The sequence below is a fragment of the Pyrus communis genome, chromosome 10 (assembly GCF_963583255.1).
Source record: "Pyrus communis chromosome 10, drPyrComm1.1, whole genome shotgun sequence".
Classification (NCBI taxonomy): domain Eukaryota; kingdom Viridiplantae; phylum Streptophyta; class Magnoliopsida; order Rosales; family Rosaceae; genus Pyrus; species Pyrus communis.
In genome coordinates, this window is record NC_084812.1 from 25741689 (window position 1) to 25758087 (window position 16399).

The 16399-nt window shown below is 35.9% G+C and overlaps 2 protein-coding genes and 1 pseudogene across 2 annotated transcripts; all 3 read left to right on the forward strand.

Annotated features, from left to right (window-relative positions):
• Positions 1-2487: 2487 nt before the first annotated feature.
• Positions 2488-6079, forward strand: LOC137746651 (cinnamoyl-CoA reductase CAD2-like). The gene is made up of 6 exons (XM_068486656.1): positions 2488-2645; positions 3228-3397; positions 3714-3905; positions 4442-4604; positions 5192-5378; positions 5499-6079. The coding sequence occupies exons 1-6, from the start codon at positions 2522-2524 to the stop codon at positions 5635-5637; spliced, it is 975 nt and encodes a 324-aa protein (XP_068342757.1). The 5' UTR covers positions 2488-2521; the 3' UTR covers positions 5638-6079.
• Positions 6080-7635: 1556 nt separating this feature from the next.
• Positions 7636-12230, forward strand: LOC137746652 (phenylacetaldehyde reductase-like). Its single transcript, XM_068486657.1, has 7 exons — positions 7636-7787; positions 8765-8934; positions 9083-9107; positions 9447-9613; positions 10142-10304; positions 11025-11211; positions 11677-12230. Exons 1-7 carry the CDS (start codon positions 7670-7672, stop codon positions 11813-11815), a joined length of 969 nt encoding a protein of 322 aa, XP_068342758.1. The 5' UTR covers positions 7636-7669; the 3' UTR covers positions 11816-12230.
• Positions 12231-12386: 156 nt separating this feature from the next.
• On the forward strand, positions 12387-15961 carry LOC137748084 (phenylacetaldehyde reductase-like; annotated as a pseudogene).
• Positions 15962-16399: the final 438 nt, after the last annotated feature.

The following is a 16399-nucleotide window of genomic DNA, read 5'->3' on the forward strand; positions in this document are numbered from 1 at the left end:
GTCGTAATCTCATAAAAAGGATGGAGCTAAACCATTTTAGTTCATCCACAGTTTGAAGTTTGAATTGAAGAATATGGATGTCATATATTTTTAACAAGTTATTTGTTGATCAAATACTTACACATAACTAATTGTAGTAAAAACAAATTGAAAATGTGATGAACCTAATGTTATAGACATAACATTCTTGCAATCGAACGCGCGGATCAATTTATCGTGAAGCTTTTTTTTCTTTTGACAAACTATATAGCTTTAGTGGGATAAATTGTTAGTTGTTAGGTGAAGGGGATCGGTGAGGATCGACCTTGCATAAGAGTGCAGATGTATGATTGCAGAAGATTTAAAAATTTCTATGTAACATTTAGGAACAAGAAAGTTCAATCGGATGACGAAAGACACGAGAGAGAACGCGAGCTGAGAGACGAGAGAGCAACACCATGGCTGGGAGGAAGCACTCATCAAGTTTTTAGATTTTAATTGCGCCCTTGTGCTTTTGTACGATAAAGAGAGAAACGAAAGTAAGTTTGGAATTTCATAAAATTCATTTAAAGGGCAGTGGCACTGTTCACCTTGTTTTGGGGGAAAAAAGCAAAATTTTTAAAGTTTGTTTTTACTTCTTTAGCATTTTGGTCTTTTTCATTTAAAATTATGTAAAAGTTACTTATAGATGTTTACCAAATTACATTTTAGGTCTATATTTTTTTGATAACCACATTTTTTTTTTTTTAAATTTTAGTTGTACCAAACTGGTACTTAGCATTATTGCAAACCATGACTTCCTGGTGTTTACTAATACATAGTAACAAAACCAAAAAGTATATGTTTTTTTGTCAGATAGATAAAAAAGTATGCATTACGGTACATAATCTAAACCGAAAAGATAAAGAATTATCTAATATCTGCAAAATCATAAAGTAGATTGATTAGCATTGGTTGATCTATTTTCAATTATTTTTTCTACCTATTATTGCCTTTCAACCTATTTATGACTTCTCCAGTTCAAAATTAATGAAAAATTAAGGCAGTTATGCTAATTTATATAAAATTACATTAATAAAATTCTTTTTTGTTTTAATTAAAAGAGGGTGAAAAAACATATTTGTCTTCTATCACAAAAAAAAAAAAAAAAAAAAAAAAAAAAAAAAACTAAAGACAATAACGTAATTTCAAAGATCAAAATTTTGCTTTTTTTTTTTTTTTTTTTTACCTCACCTACGTGTAAGTTATCATCTCTAATTTAAAAAATAAATATAAAAATAAAAAACAACCTCTCTCCCTCTCCCGTCACTCTCTTCCTCTCTCCTTCAATTTTAACAACCAAAATAAAAAATTTCACACACTTTGTGTGTGAGTATGTACTAGGGTAAACTATAGAAAGCGGAATTTGAACATTTTACATCAAAGGTGAAACAAGATTTTCCATCACGTGCAAAATAAAACATTCCGCCCACTCACTTAAACACAAAAAGAGCTAAGTCATTTTCTTTAGAGCAAGTCCACCCCTAAAAATGCGCTGCCACCCAACTCATTTAATCCACTCAAATGAATAGTAATTGACTAGCTAAATGTATCTTCATCTCTAAAAATTGCGCTAGCACCTAGCTCATTAAAATATTATTAATTTTTTTACAAAATAATAAAAAAATTTAGTTTTAATTTCGGATAGGATTTTTAACCAATCTTGTTACGCCACGTGTCATTATCCGAAAATACTATTTTGTGGATATATTTACGATAAGATTTTTAATCAATCCCGATGTTCCACATGTCACTATCGGTTTACAATAATTTAGTGAAGATTTCAATAAGATTTTCAACCAATCTTGTCACGCCACATGTCATTATCCGAAAGTACTATTTTTTGAATAGATTTTCGATAAGATTTTATATTAATCCCGACGCGCTACGTGTCACTATCTGTTTACAATAATTTAGTCAAGATTTTGATAAGATTTTCAAACCATCACGTAATGCCATGTGGCATTATCTAGAACCTCATCCTTTTTTTTTTATCTATATAAACCCTACATCCATCATAATTTATTCACCAAACTCAATCCTTTAGCTCATAATTCTTCTTCATCGTTTTTAAATCTTGAGTTCTTCCAATGTCTTCTTCAAGGAGATTGTATGAAATCAATGAGCAACAGAAAAAATTGTTGGCGCAACAAAAAAAATTGTTGGCGCAACAGGAAGAATTCTTCAATCTCGAGGAAGGTGGAGATGAGGCTTTCGCAATGGAAGAGGATGAGGATGATGAACATAAAAGGCAGAGAGCGTCACATTTTCATTGTGTCATGAAAATTGTGGGTCAGATATCCAAACCCAGACGTACCGTAAACATAAATAGAAAGAGAGAAAGAAGAGGTAAAAATTTATTGGAATATTATTTTATCCCCAACAGTATATGCTTTTACAAACAATTGGTTGGACAGTTAGGGTGGACTAGTTCAGTAAAATTACCAGAAAACGATCATTCCGTATAAGATTATCTTTTTACACAGAAGAGGAGAGAGAGAGGATGAGTGACACCAGAGCAACAAAGGTGGTGAGTGTAACGGGAGCGTCCGGTTACATAGCATCATGGCTGGTGAAGTTGTTGCTGCAGCGTGGGTATACGGTCAAAGCCTCAGTTCGCGACCCAAGTCAGTCATCACTCACCGCTCTTACTTCACTTCTTCAATTGGTTAATTTCTCTTTAATTGCAAAATACTTATTTATTTGATAGTTTTAATCCCCACTTCTTCGTTTTCTTTTCGATTAATTTGATTATTTAATTCTTCTTTTCTGGAAAAATGTATGAGGCTTGATGTGTGATTGAACTAATCTGTGTTTTGGGTTTGTGTATTTTGCTAATTTTCTTTTGAATATTTTCGTTAAAGTTCGTAAATTCCTAGAAATTTTGTGTGTGTTGCTGAGGTTAATTAATTTGATCAGTATGGTTTTGTGTGATTTAGGAATTTAGGACCTTGGTAAGTTGATTACTTGACCAGGTTGATCCAGTTTAAGGACTTAAACTAAGTATTGATAGTGTCAAACTAACCCTCAAGACTAGATCAATAACTGGTTTCTTCATCATAGAAGGAAGAAACTTGAGCGCTTTGCGACGATCCATAGATGTAAACTGGTAAATTTGGTGATTACAAAAAGGTAGTGGATTGGGAGTGTTGAAATGGGCATCAAATGATTCATTTGTTAAGTTATAGTTTTTATGGTTTATACCGCAGATGATAAGAAGAAAACAGCACACTTGCTTGCGCTAGATGGAGCTAAGGAGAGGCTTCAACTATTCAAAGCAGACCTACTGGAAGAGGGCTCTTTTGATTCCCTAGTTGAGGGCTGTGAAGGTGTTTTTCATACAGCTTCTCCGTTTTATCACAATGTCAGCGACCCACAGGTACATCCTGTGTCACTTTAATTGCTCCATTGCGTAACCATCAGTCGTGATATGTCTGCATATGATTTACCAATTATGTTGCATTCTTGCTGCATTTACTGAAAGTTTATGATGCCTTGATGTTCTATTCCATGCTTTTTCTTCTGGAAGTATCTCTTTCATGGATTCATTAGTATAAAATTATTGCCTTCAAAGTTCATTTGATGATGCTAAAAGGTCGCTGGATTCTAACTACATTCTTTTTAATTATACCTTGTCTGCAAATTCTTAAATTAAGACACGATAAGCTGCTGGTTTTAATGTTTTCTTGTGTCAGGCGGAACTTATTGACCCTGCTTTGAAGGGAACTCTTAATGTCCTTAGATCGTGCGCCAAGGTTCCGTCTATCAAAAGGGTGGTAATAACGTCCTCCATGGCAGCAGTTGCATTTAATGGAAAACCTCTTGCTCCTGATGTAGTAGTTGATGAATCTTGGTTTTCAGATGTAGCTGTTTGTGAAAAATCAAAGGTTTGTGCACTTCTCATTCTAATTTTATGACAAAAAATTTCTCATTTATAGTTTCTCTGTGAACATTACTACGAAGACTTAACCGGTTAACATAATAGAACATCATACGATATTAATTTGCACTTGACATCCAGTCTTGTTCATACATATCTCTACCAACTCTATTTTTTTATGCGTGTTCACCTTTATCTGTTTTTTTTTCCTGTTCTTATAGTTATTCACACCTGCAGGAATCACTTTCAGCTTATCATGCTTCACCTAAGATGCCTTAGTTGTGTATTTCACCTTCTAATATGAGAACCTTTTAGGGTTCTTTAGCCTGTTATGTCATATTTGGATGTAAATTGAAAGGAATAATTATTTGTTGTGAGACGATTGATGCTCATATTGAGACGATTGATGCTCATATTTTTGTTGGCTCTCGTCTGGTTGTTAGCATATCTCACATAAAGGATTAATTTTTCTTGTGGAAGAGTTAAATATTTCATCCTTTAAATGCATGTTCATTTTGTTTACTAAGACTTTTCCTTCATCAGCTTTGGTATATGATTTCAAAGACGTTGGCTGAGGAAGCTGCTTGGAAGTTTGCGAAAGAGAATGGAATCGACATCGTTACAATAAATCCAGGATTGGTGACTGGTCCTCTCTTACAGCCAACTCTGAACACAAGCGTGGAACCTGTTCTGAAACTCGTCAATGGTACTCCTGAGCCAGTATCTATAAAATTTCATTACTCATTAATATATTGCATGATTTTATCAAGTAATCATTCCTACTGGAGAACCTTGAGGGCAGGATCTAGTACGTAAGAGAAGCTGCATAGTACACAGATTACACTTTTTCGACTAAACCTTCAGTGCAGAACACTCTCCTCATTGGGATATATGAAATATCATGAGTTTAGAGATTTACTCTTTCTACTTGAACTTCTGCATTCTGTACAGACGAGTGGACTTTAAATCCGTGCCTCCAATTGCTAATAGTTATGGAATTATGTTCCTTAGATAAGCACTGATCCTTAAGCACATCTTGGATAATGGTTTGGGGGCATCATGGTCAACATGTAACTACTACGTTGACATGTCACTTCACACGGGTAATGTATTCCTTAGTATATATGAGATATAGACCATGGTGAATTGGTTTCTTGTAAAAGAGAGGGTGTCATGGAGGTGTATTTACTATTGAGTGATCATAAACTAAAAGGTCATGTTTGGATCTCATGCTTTCTGCGAAACCGTACAATCTGCTAAGAAATTCTCATTGCTGATATTTAATTGATGCAGGAGCTGAAAGATTTCCAAATACAACTTATAGATGGGTTGATGTTAGAGATGTTGCTACTGCTCATATTCTCGCCCTTGAGAATGCTTCAGCAAGTGGGAGATATTGTCTAGTTGGAAGAGTAATACACTGTTCTGACACCGTGAATATTCTGCGGGATCTCTTCCCTGCTCTCAAGCTTCCAGAGGAGTAAGTTGCTATGCTAATACTGTCCATATTCTTCGTAGTTGCTAATTTGTGTGACGGATAATTTGGACTGGAGATGTAAAGTCTGGGATTAAAAAACTAACGTCTCTGTGTTCTTCACAGATGTGCAGATGACAAACCATTGACACCAACTTACCAGGTATCCAATGAAAGAGCCCAAAGTTTGGGAGTTAAGTTTACTCCTCTGGAGGTGACTTTGAAGGATACCGTGGAAAGTTTGAAGGAGAAGAACTTCTTCTGATCATGGATCACATTGGACTTATCGTTGCAACATCAAATCCCGTTTTATCAACTACGTAAGAATACGTTACAGAAAATAATGGACGCTTCACAAAACTCTTGCACGAGACCCCTTTCTATTAAGTTTGATTGTACTTTGGAATTTGTTTCAACTGCGTTTTAGTTACCGCGAAACTTGAAGTTCCAACTTTGTATTGGATCCTAAACAGTCCGACATCCCAAGTCGAAAAGGTATACGTAGAATCCCAACTCAACCACTCTGAGTTGGAAGACAATACAGGGACTCGAAGCAATCCAAGTGCGGCAACGTTTGGCCTGGGCTGTCTTCGACTCTTAACTTATTTGCACATCAACAAATGTTGGTGAGAAAAATTGAAGAGTTTGTCAAACTCTAATGTAACAGGTGTGTTGGGAAATTACTTTAAATTCAAAACATTTCCACATAAACTAGTCAATTCATAAATATATATGCAGAAACAAACGCTCCCAGACACATTAGTTTTTCCATTATCGCATTAGTTTTTGTATAAGCTGGTGTCTAACGTCGTCAACTTCTTTGTAGCCGGCACGGCGGCATTGACTTGGTGTCCAAGCTTGTCTGCTCCTTGGCTCAAGTTGTCCGAATATGCTTATCTATATAAAGTAGAAACCGAATTTTAATGTTTTAAAATGGAGTAGGATTCTCTTCCTTCCAAATTTCTCTTATCTTTCTCTTATTTAAATGGTTACGATTAATCCTCGTTAACGTCTCGTTTTGAATTTTTTATATGGGGAAAAAGATAAAAAAGACCTGTGAGCGTAGGGAAGGGGAGGGAGGGAGATAGTAATAGTAGGGAAGAAAATTCTACTCCTTTTAAAATTGCAAATTGTGTAAGTTTTGTTGTTTTCATAATGTAATTTAACGAAAATAAAGAAGGATTAGACAATAAGGTTATATGGCTCATTTGGAAGTGCTTTAATATAACAAATAGCTTTTATGGAAGTATGTTTAGAACCAATCCTTAGTAATAGAAAAGAACTTGAAGTGCGTCCTGCAATAAGCATTTCAAGTGGTTTTGGAAACACAAAAACACCTTCACCAAAAGCGTTTTCAATCAATTTAAAAGCATTTCCAAATGAATCCATAATATACTACTACAACCTATATGTATATTTTATATTTTCTGCTTATGTTTTCAATTGCGTTTGAGTTACTGCGAGCTTTTAACTTGGTAGTGGCATCCCGAACATAGCGGCACCTCAGGTCCAAAATCTATGGTTGGTTTTGACTCATGGCTTGGTAAGATTGAGCAAAATTTTGGTGCGTCAACAAGCAGTATTATTAACGACTTAAATAAGTATTGGATAGCGATTTGAAGTCAGTTAAATAATGAAAAATTCAAAATTGTCCTTAAATTGCTTACGAAATCAAACGCAACTGAGAACGAGGAGAAGAGGGGCTGGTAAGAAAAATCAGAAGTTTCAATTTTTGCAAAACTATAAACTAACAGTCAACAGGAGGGTGCTGGGAAATTAAGTAAGAATTTGTAATTATGCATAAACAAGCGCTCCAAATCAAAAGTACTTTGTCTCAATCAATTTTTTTTAATATAGGATGCCACTAATCCGTCTCCTGACGCAGTCTCGGTATCAAATAATGTGGCAACTTACTTTTAAGCTCCTAGTCAAATGATGTTAAAACAGAGTCTGTGACCCTAAAAAATACATATGCGAGAGTTTGAACTTGAAGATTGAGTTACTTTGTTTCCATTATTGGTTCGCTTTTTCTAAGTAGAAATTTAGTTGTGATGGCGGTAGTATTGCAAGAAAAATGAGACAGAATAAAGAAAGAAAGACTAAAATCAATGACTGAAATTAAAGACTAAGAAAAAAACGAAAAACTTGACTGAATCAAACGCTAAGGCAAAAAAAATAAAAAATAAAAAGAAAGCAAGAGCAATAAATTAACAACATATAAAAGCACCAACCGGCAACTGTAAGGCCTTCACTTTCTGATAGAGAGAGAGAGAGAGAGAGAGAGAGAGAGAGAGAGGATGAGCGGAGGAAGTAGAGTGGTTTGTGTAACAGGAGCATCCGGGTTCATAGCGTCATGGGTGGTGAAGTTCCTACTGCAAAAGGGTTATACTGTCAAAGCCACTGTTCGTGACCCAAGTAAGTATACATACATACATACATACATACATACATACATGTATGTATATATGATATTTAATTAATTTATTTGTTTTTGCTTCATCAAATTGTTGTATTTCAAGTTTCTGGGTTTCAATTCAGTTCAGTGTTTATTTTTGAGTTTTCTTATGAAGTCCTCGATAACTTCATATATTAGCGAAAAACACTTTAAACGCAGTACTATTAAAAAAAAAAAAAAAAAAAAAAAAAACTGACTTAAGCTGTAACTCCAATGGGATTTCACAACCAAGAAATCGATGACTGCAACAAATTAATAGACGAGGGGTTCTTTTCTCCAATTGAGCTCTGAAGTAGTTCATTTAGGCAAAAGAAGGAAAAAGCCCAAGTCGAGCAAGCTAAAGTGGAAACAGCCCAATCCGGAAACTTGGAAAAGGGCCTTTGGGGCAAACTGGGTGAAGCCCTTCGGGCAAAAGAAAGAGATCTTACTCTAGAAAAGGGTCCCATTGGGCATTTTAAATTTCTTCACCCCTTAAATTTGTAATGGACCGGGCAAGCTGAAATTTACTTGATCAAAAAATTAAGAAATGATATCAAAATAAGTTATTTGATACATTCCACCGTCCAAATCACGTGCATGAGAAATATCTACAAACATACATATATATATATATATATGTCATATAATCATGGATGTCACTTGATATCTATAAGCCTAACATGTGTCACTTGATGCAAGTCTAGCCTAATTTCACAATATCCCCACAAAATGCCATAATTTGGCTTTAGTCCCAAATGAGTGAAATTTGCCAATTTTAGGCACAAACAAGTTCGTAACCAATAAAAAGGGATAGCGATAACACCATTGCATGTACATTTCTTCCACCTCGCTCCCACAATAGCTATGGTTGATAAAGAAGAGTAGGGGAACGTTTTAATTCTTGGAACTTGTTGTATTCGTAAGTCAGCTGATTAGTTCTGTTTGTGTATTGTCACAGTTGATCCAAAGAAAACACAACACTTGCTCTCACTAGATGGAGCAAAAGAAAGGCTTCATTTGTTCAAAGCAGATTTATTGGAGGAAGGATCTTTTGACGCTGTCATTGATGGATGTGAAGGAGTTTTTCATATGGCGTCACCTGTACTAATGTCAGTCACTGACCCACAGGTAATCTCTTCACTTTCATTGTTACTATGTTAGAGCTTTGGTACATGCGGCATGAACCTAAGTTTTGCATCTCGAACTGTTTGTTTATATAATCCGTTACATTCTAAAATTCAGACCCTAAAATATTGGTAGTTTAATAACTTGTCAGGCAGAACTAATTGACCCTGCTGTGAAGGGAATGATGAAATTGAGGTTCCACCATAAAACCAATTGGCAATATGGGGAGTAGCCCAAGACCATATAAGCACATAGCAAACCTTGTCCCTCACCAATGTGGGACAACTCTCAACACGCCCCCGCACGTGTGGCGGATTTTCAAGCCTACACGTGGACAACAACTGGGTGACGTGGAGCGCGTGTGGCCGTTTGGCTTCACACGAGGACAACCCGCTCTGATACCATGATGAAATTGAGGTTCCACCATAAAACCAATTGGCAATATGGGGAGTAGCCCAAGACCATATAAGCACATAGCAAACCTTGTCCCTCACCAATGTGGGACAACTCTCAACAGGGAACACTGAATGTCCTCAGATCATGCGCGAAATTTCCGTCTATCAAAAGGGTGGTTCTAACATCCTCCATTGTATCAATTGTATTTACCGGAAAGCCTCTTTCTGCTGATACAGTAGTTGATGAATCTTGGTTTTCAGATCCAGCTTTCTGTGAAAAAGCAAAGGTTTGTACGTTACATACGCTAATTTAGTTTTATGACAGACTTATCTCTTTCATACGTTAGTCAGGAATGCTTCACTTGAAGATCTAGGTTTATATAATGGGAATCTGAGAGTCCAGCTAGCTTCCAGTTTCGTGCAATAATATAAGAACTCGTCTTTCCTGGGGTTTTTCTTTTCTGTCTCTGTTCTCAATGATTTATTTGTTTACATACTCTGCAGAAGTCGCTTGTGCTTATCGTGCTTGTTCTAAAGATGTCTCAGTTGTTATTTCTCTCTCTTAATGAGTTTGATTGTGAGCAACTTTTACGACGCTTTAAACATGTCTTGTCAACCGGTGGATGTAAACTGAAAGACGATTACTAATTATATATGGTTACACAATTCATGCTCACATGTTGGTTTCCTTATCTTGGTCTGGTTGACATACCTGTTGTAATTTTGTGATAAGAATCATAAGATTTAGATCTGATTGCGTTCATTCTTTAAAAAAATGCATTAATTGTTCTTATCAAGTCTTTGGTTTTCATCAGCTTTGGTATGCACTTTCAAAAACCTTAGCTGAGGAAGCTGCTTGGAAGTTTGCGAAGGAGAATGGAATCGATTTAGTTGCATTAAATCCAGGGATGGCGATTGGCCCTCTTTTACAGCCAACTCTGAACTCAAGCTCGGAGCCACTTCTGAAACTCTTTGATGGTACGCTTACGGAAGTAGAATAAAATCTTTAGACACGAAATTTTACGAGCATAGTTGCTAGTTTTGTCTTTGCTGACAGTTCTAATTACACCTCAAATACTATGAGATGAGCATAGTCAGGAAAGAGGACTAAGTTTGTAGTTATAAGAAATCTTAAAACACGTGTTTACTGAAGTTGGGAAACCTGTTTACTCTTACTGAAAATAAGAATGACATTTGAAGGCTTGCATGCTTGAGTTCTTCAGGTTTCAACAATAGATATTTGACCATATAACAGAAAAGCTATAAGGCATATGAAATATTATTGTAGCACATATCTGCGGTATCATATACCATGCTTTTAATCGCTGGATCTGCATATCCAGTACCATATTGTAGACCATGTCTTGTAGTGTGTTCGTATCCATAATTCTTTGGTAACTTACGAATCTCAGATAATTGATTTCATCATTTTTAGTTTTCATAGCAAAGGTACTGTTGCTTTGCCAGAACTTCTGCATTATTCAAAATAGAGGACTTGCATTTAACCAGTGCAACTCAATCATCGAAAGTTCATTTTACTATTTCTTGCACAGATCTTTTATGATTGTTTGGGATTGGGACTTTATTGAGCTCATCAATTGCGGTCTCTTCTGTATTCAAGTGTCATCAATACGCTACTCTTTCTGTGAAAACTTAAATCTATGAAAATTTAATGTTCCTAATGTGTCATTTATGCAGGAACCGGAAAATTTCCGAATGTAACTCACAGATGGGTTGATGTTAGAGATATTGCTAATGCACATATTCTAGCCTTTGAGAATCCTTCAGCTAGTGGGAGGTATTCTATAGTTGGAAGTGTAGCACACTATTCTGTGGCTGTTAAAATTCTGCGTGATCTCTTCCCTGATCTCAGTCTTCCGGAAAAGTAAGTTGCTAAACATAGCCGCATTATTGCATCTTAATTATACGCGTGTTAGGGGCACTTCTAAGGATAATGTGGGTTTACTTATGCACTCTAGGGTCCTGTTCTGTGGCTTTTCCTTTTGAGAATATCTTAGTTAGCATATATTAGGTATTTTGAGATGGATGGAGTTGAGTCAAGGTTATCACTAGAGACCTAGTTTTGTGAAAGGGATTCATGGCTCTTTTCGTTTTCTGTTGTTTTGGATGATTTCTGAGTCTTCAAGGTCTGAATAAGCTATTTGAATGGTTTAAATTTTTGAATTTCCGAACCCAAATATCGATCCTGAATGTAAATGGCGTGCTAAATAATCAGATAGTGTACAGTAGTGTAAATTTGTTCACCATCTCTTGATTTCCCAACACAGAATACTTGGACACGAGTTTCCAATGTTGAAGATTAACCAATTTATGTGTCTATTCTGGGCAGATGTGCAGATGATCAACCTTTCGCACCAACTTACCATATATCCAAGGAAAGAGCTGAGACTTTGGGTGTTGTGTGTACTCCTCTGGAGGTGACTTTGAAGGACGCCGTTGAAAGTTTGAAGCAGAGGAACTTCTTCTAATCATGGAACTCGTCGATGTTGAGCAATTAAGTTAATAATCATGACATATGTACTTGTATATTATCATGCCAATCTGCTCATAAATGTTACTGTAGGGATGCTTTCCGTCATACTTCAAAGTTTGTGAAATAAAATGTGAAGTATTTGGTCTGGAGAAAGTGCTAGCCATTGTTATTCGGGAGACACTAAACTGAGAATATTATGTTAAACCAAATAATTGGTGTCTTTAAGAGCCGTCTTTTCGGTTCGGACTCTCCCACTTCAGTTGTTGCTTTTCTTTCTGTTACTAGCATTTCTTTGATACTTTCCCAAGGAAGTCTCCAGGTATTTCTCTCATTTGAGCTTTTTTTGAGTATACAAAGGGGGTAAGGAAATCTGCACCGGTTTCACACTTTTTATAATTTGGCACCTTTGAATATACTTTTTTAGTCACATAATGGACAATTTCTAATGCAACTAAGATTTAATTTAACTGCTCAATAAATATTTGTCATGTGTTCTAAAATGCACTGCCATCCAATAGACGACTGACAAGTGATGAATTACTCACACGAAAGAATCTCTTCAAACAATGGCGTGTGACAAACACTGGCCCCCTTTGCTTTTTAAACACAAATTGGGTGCACGTTGGAGTAAAGAATTTCAGGTACCGTACTCTTTTTTCTGGCTCCAAGCAGCAAGTACCGATGACGAGTTGATTTGCATTGTTTGAGCAGATGAGATAAGCAGATCCCTTCTTAATCAATCTTTAATTCATAAACAATGACTTCCAACAAGATTGCGTAACAATTAGTGTTTTCCTTTCATAATGTGTCTTTATTTGGTCCATCTTCATAGCAGACAATGGCGGGCCATGACATAACAGATATTCTTCAGCTAACATTCCACCATAAAAAAAAAAACACCAAATCTACCATTACATTGTTGGTATTCAAAGGAGTTTGCTAACTCAATACCAAAAATATTTGGGTGATAAGTTTACAAACTCTATCACACCTCTCACTTTGCACTCTCAATAAAATTGGACAAGGTAGAAATAGAGAAAGGAGGGAAGCAACAAGCTTTGGCAAAACAGTTGGACTTTGATATATAAAAAGAAGGTTTACAAACTGATGGAATAAGAAAGCTTACAAGCTTCTTCACAATTGGAAGTGGGATTCGGATGCGATAATACTAAAGCCTAGCAAGGAGGCTTATTTATACAAGCAGAAAATGAATAAACAATAAGACAACACATGCAAACAGATCATGTGAACTTTGCACAGCTTGCACACAGCAGCTCACATCTCTGCTGTCTTTCAACACACTTTCAGCTAGCACATGGAGGAAACTTTAGTCTTTGTAGTTGCAGCATGTGTGGATACAACCTGTAAAGAAACTAGCAGCAACCTTTTACAGCCTGTTTTTATTTGAATTTCCAACATACATAACTGAAGTGGTTAGTGATATAGACACAGAGAGAAAATGAGTGCAGAAACAAAGAGGTTGTGTGTGTAACAGGAGCCTCCGGCTACGTAGCGTCATGGCTCGTGAAGCTCTTACTACAAAGAGGTTATGCTGTCAAAGCTACTGTTCGTGATCCGAGTAAGTATTACTTCTACTTCCTTTCTTCCTCCTTTTCTCGACTTACAACTATTTTGTTACCGTTCATTTTCAAATTCTGGGTTCTGTATTTTGTATTTTTGTCTTCAAAAAGAAAGTTTATCGGATCTAAGTCATATTCTGAAATAGTGTTATTTTTTTTTCTTGGTGAAACCGAAATTTTGATCTGAAGATCCTCCAGTATCACTTCGCCATCTTTTCGTTTGAAGGGCCGGCGAGTCCTGACTTCAAGTCTCTCTCTTTCCCTTCCAGCCCTCCCCCAGCGCAATTTGTTCCCATATTTGACTGAGAATTTTTATCAACTAGCAAATTATCAAGGTTGAGAGATCTCTAATTTTGGGTGTGTGCCTTTGTGGTGACCAGATGATTTCATTGAAAATTTTATTTGAGGAAAATAAATCTGGGTTTTTTTTTTTTATTTTTTTTTTTATAATTTTAATTTTAATGCAGAAGTGATGGGAATAAAGATGGATAGTGGGGGTGTTGATGACTTGATGCTGTTTGGGTAGGTGGCTTGGGGGAGGTGAAGGAGATATTTTTTAATGTTCTTATATATGGGGCGGTACGTTATATATTATTATACAAAGAGAGTGAAATGTTTTTTTTATAACTATTTTTTTACTTATATAATGACATATAACATATGTTCTTACATTCCGAGCACATTGAAAATTTCCTGAGTGAAGGAGGTTGAAGGTGAATAGTTGTAGGGGTGAGGCCCATTATGATTTAAAAATTTAGCATAAAACGTCACTTATTATTTTTAAATTTTTTTTTCTATATTGAATGTTAGTGACATTCACGTCAACAAAAATGTGGAAGTGTCACGTAATCATTTAACAGTCAATTCAACAATTTGACAAACGATTGTATAACATAAGAATTAAAACATAAGTTTGCATATAACATTTTTATATTTCAAATATGAGGTATGAGTTTGCAATTCCATCCAAACTTAAGGGTGCAAAATGTAAAAATGAAGTTACCATCCTACCTCTTGCGGTGGTTGATAATATGGTAAAGTTGAATTGAAAGCTAGTGCTTTTGTTTTGGATGATAAACTGTGTATCAACTCAATAGTTCTTTTTATCCATTCCACAGATGATACAAACAAAACAGAACACTTACTCTCACTAGAAGGAGCAAAACAAGGGCTTCATTTGTTCAAAGCAGATTTACTAGAAGAAGGATCTTTCGACGCCGTAGTTGATCGGTATGTTGGTGTTTTTCATACAGCATCTCCTGCTCAATTTTCAGTCACTGACCCGCAGGTTTGCCCCTTCACTTCATGCTTCAAATATTCCAACATGTGTTGTTAGAAAATCGATTTACTTTCAACAACAACGATATAGAAACCAGCCCGATATTTTTCTTCTTCCATATTTCAGGTTGAATTAGTCGAGCCTGCAGGCTGCAGCTAAAGGAACACTTAATGTTCTAAAATCATGCGTGAAATTCCCCGCTGTTAAGAGAGTGGTTATAACATCTTCTATGGCTGCAGTAATGATGACTGGAAAACCTCTGACCTCTGATGTGGTTCTGGACGAAACATACTATTCGGATTCACTTTTTTGTGAGAAGATCAATGTATGTCTGTGTACGTTGCCGTTCTATTTATAATATTGAATATGGAGGTAAACATAACACAAGACAATGCAGTACATGATGATGACTACAAACTCATACGAACTCCCTTCTTCATTTGTTCAGCAATGGTATCGTCTCTCAAAAACTTTAGCTGAGCAGGCCGCCTGGAAATTTGCCGAAGGAAATGGGATTGACTTGGTTACAATACATCCAGGATTTGCAATTGGTCCACTATTACGGCCAACTCTTAATCTCACCATCAAGTTTCTTCAGAATCTCATGAGTGGTACAATTCATCCCCTTTGTGTTTAACAATATTCTTTGTGATGCCAGCTATAAATTGTGTTTTGTTTCTCTTTCGTGGTCAGGTATCGAAACACCGTCTATAAACCACACATTCGTAGACATTAGAGATATTGCCTCTGCTCATATTCAAGCATTTGAAGTTCCTTCAGCTAAAGGTAGATATTGTTTAGTTGCCCAAGTTGCCGACGGACCCGATACTCTCAAGATTTTGCAACAACTTTACCCCACATTGTGCCTTCCGGAGTACGGCAATCCTCCTGACTCGAAGTTTCGAGTGTCCATAGAGAAAGCAAGAGGTTTGGGAATCACTTTCCACCCTCTGGAGACGAGTCTCAGAGACACTGTTGAAAGCCTCAAGGAGAAGGGCTTCCTCAACATTTGAATTCTACTAGCAGCAATTTGTTACACGAGTGCTCGATCAACTAATTGGGAAGTGAAGTTGGTTTTATGCTGAAGTATCCCAATAGATGCTGGGCATTATATTTTTCCCGTAAAATATTTTAAATGTATTCCGTAGGCGAATGCTCAGAAGTTGCTTTTAGATCTTTTATTAATATATGGCTCAGGTGTAATTTGTAATGTTTCAATTAAACCCTAAATGACAAATTTCAAGTTGAAATTGTTATCCTCTACTGTCTTTAAGAAATCTTAATTAAGGCACTCTTGATATCTTTGCAAGTTGAGATTTCTTTTCCCTTCTGTCTCTTGCCTATTTGTTATTAGTTTTGTTCCACAGACAATCTTGCATATAGTTGGTTGACGCTTTCCGACAACATCTGTTAGCTATCCCACATCGGTGGGCTAAAAGAAAGATAAGGACTTTAAATAGGCTTATCCCACCTAAATTGGCAATAAGATATTTTTTAATTAAATCATTAATTACGTGTTGATGATTAATGTTGGTATAATTTTTGCAAATATATTCTTTATTTTATTTATTTACGTTTTATTGGCCTTATTCTCACATGTCATTATTTTTTAAATAAAATAAAATGGGTCTCTTGGGCCTGTATCATCATTCTTCAATACGCGATTACTTTCGCAAATATATTCTTTATTTTATTTATTTATGTTTTCTTGGCCTTATTC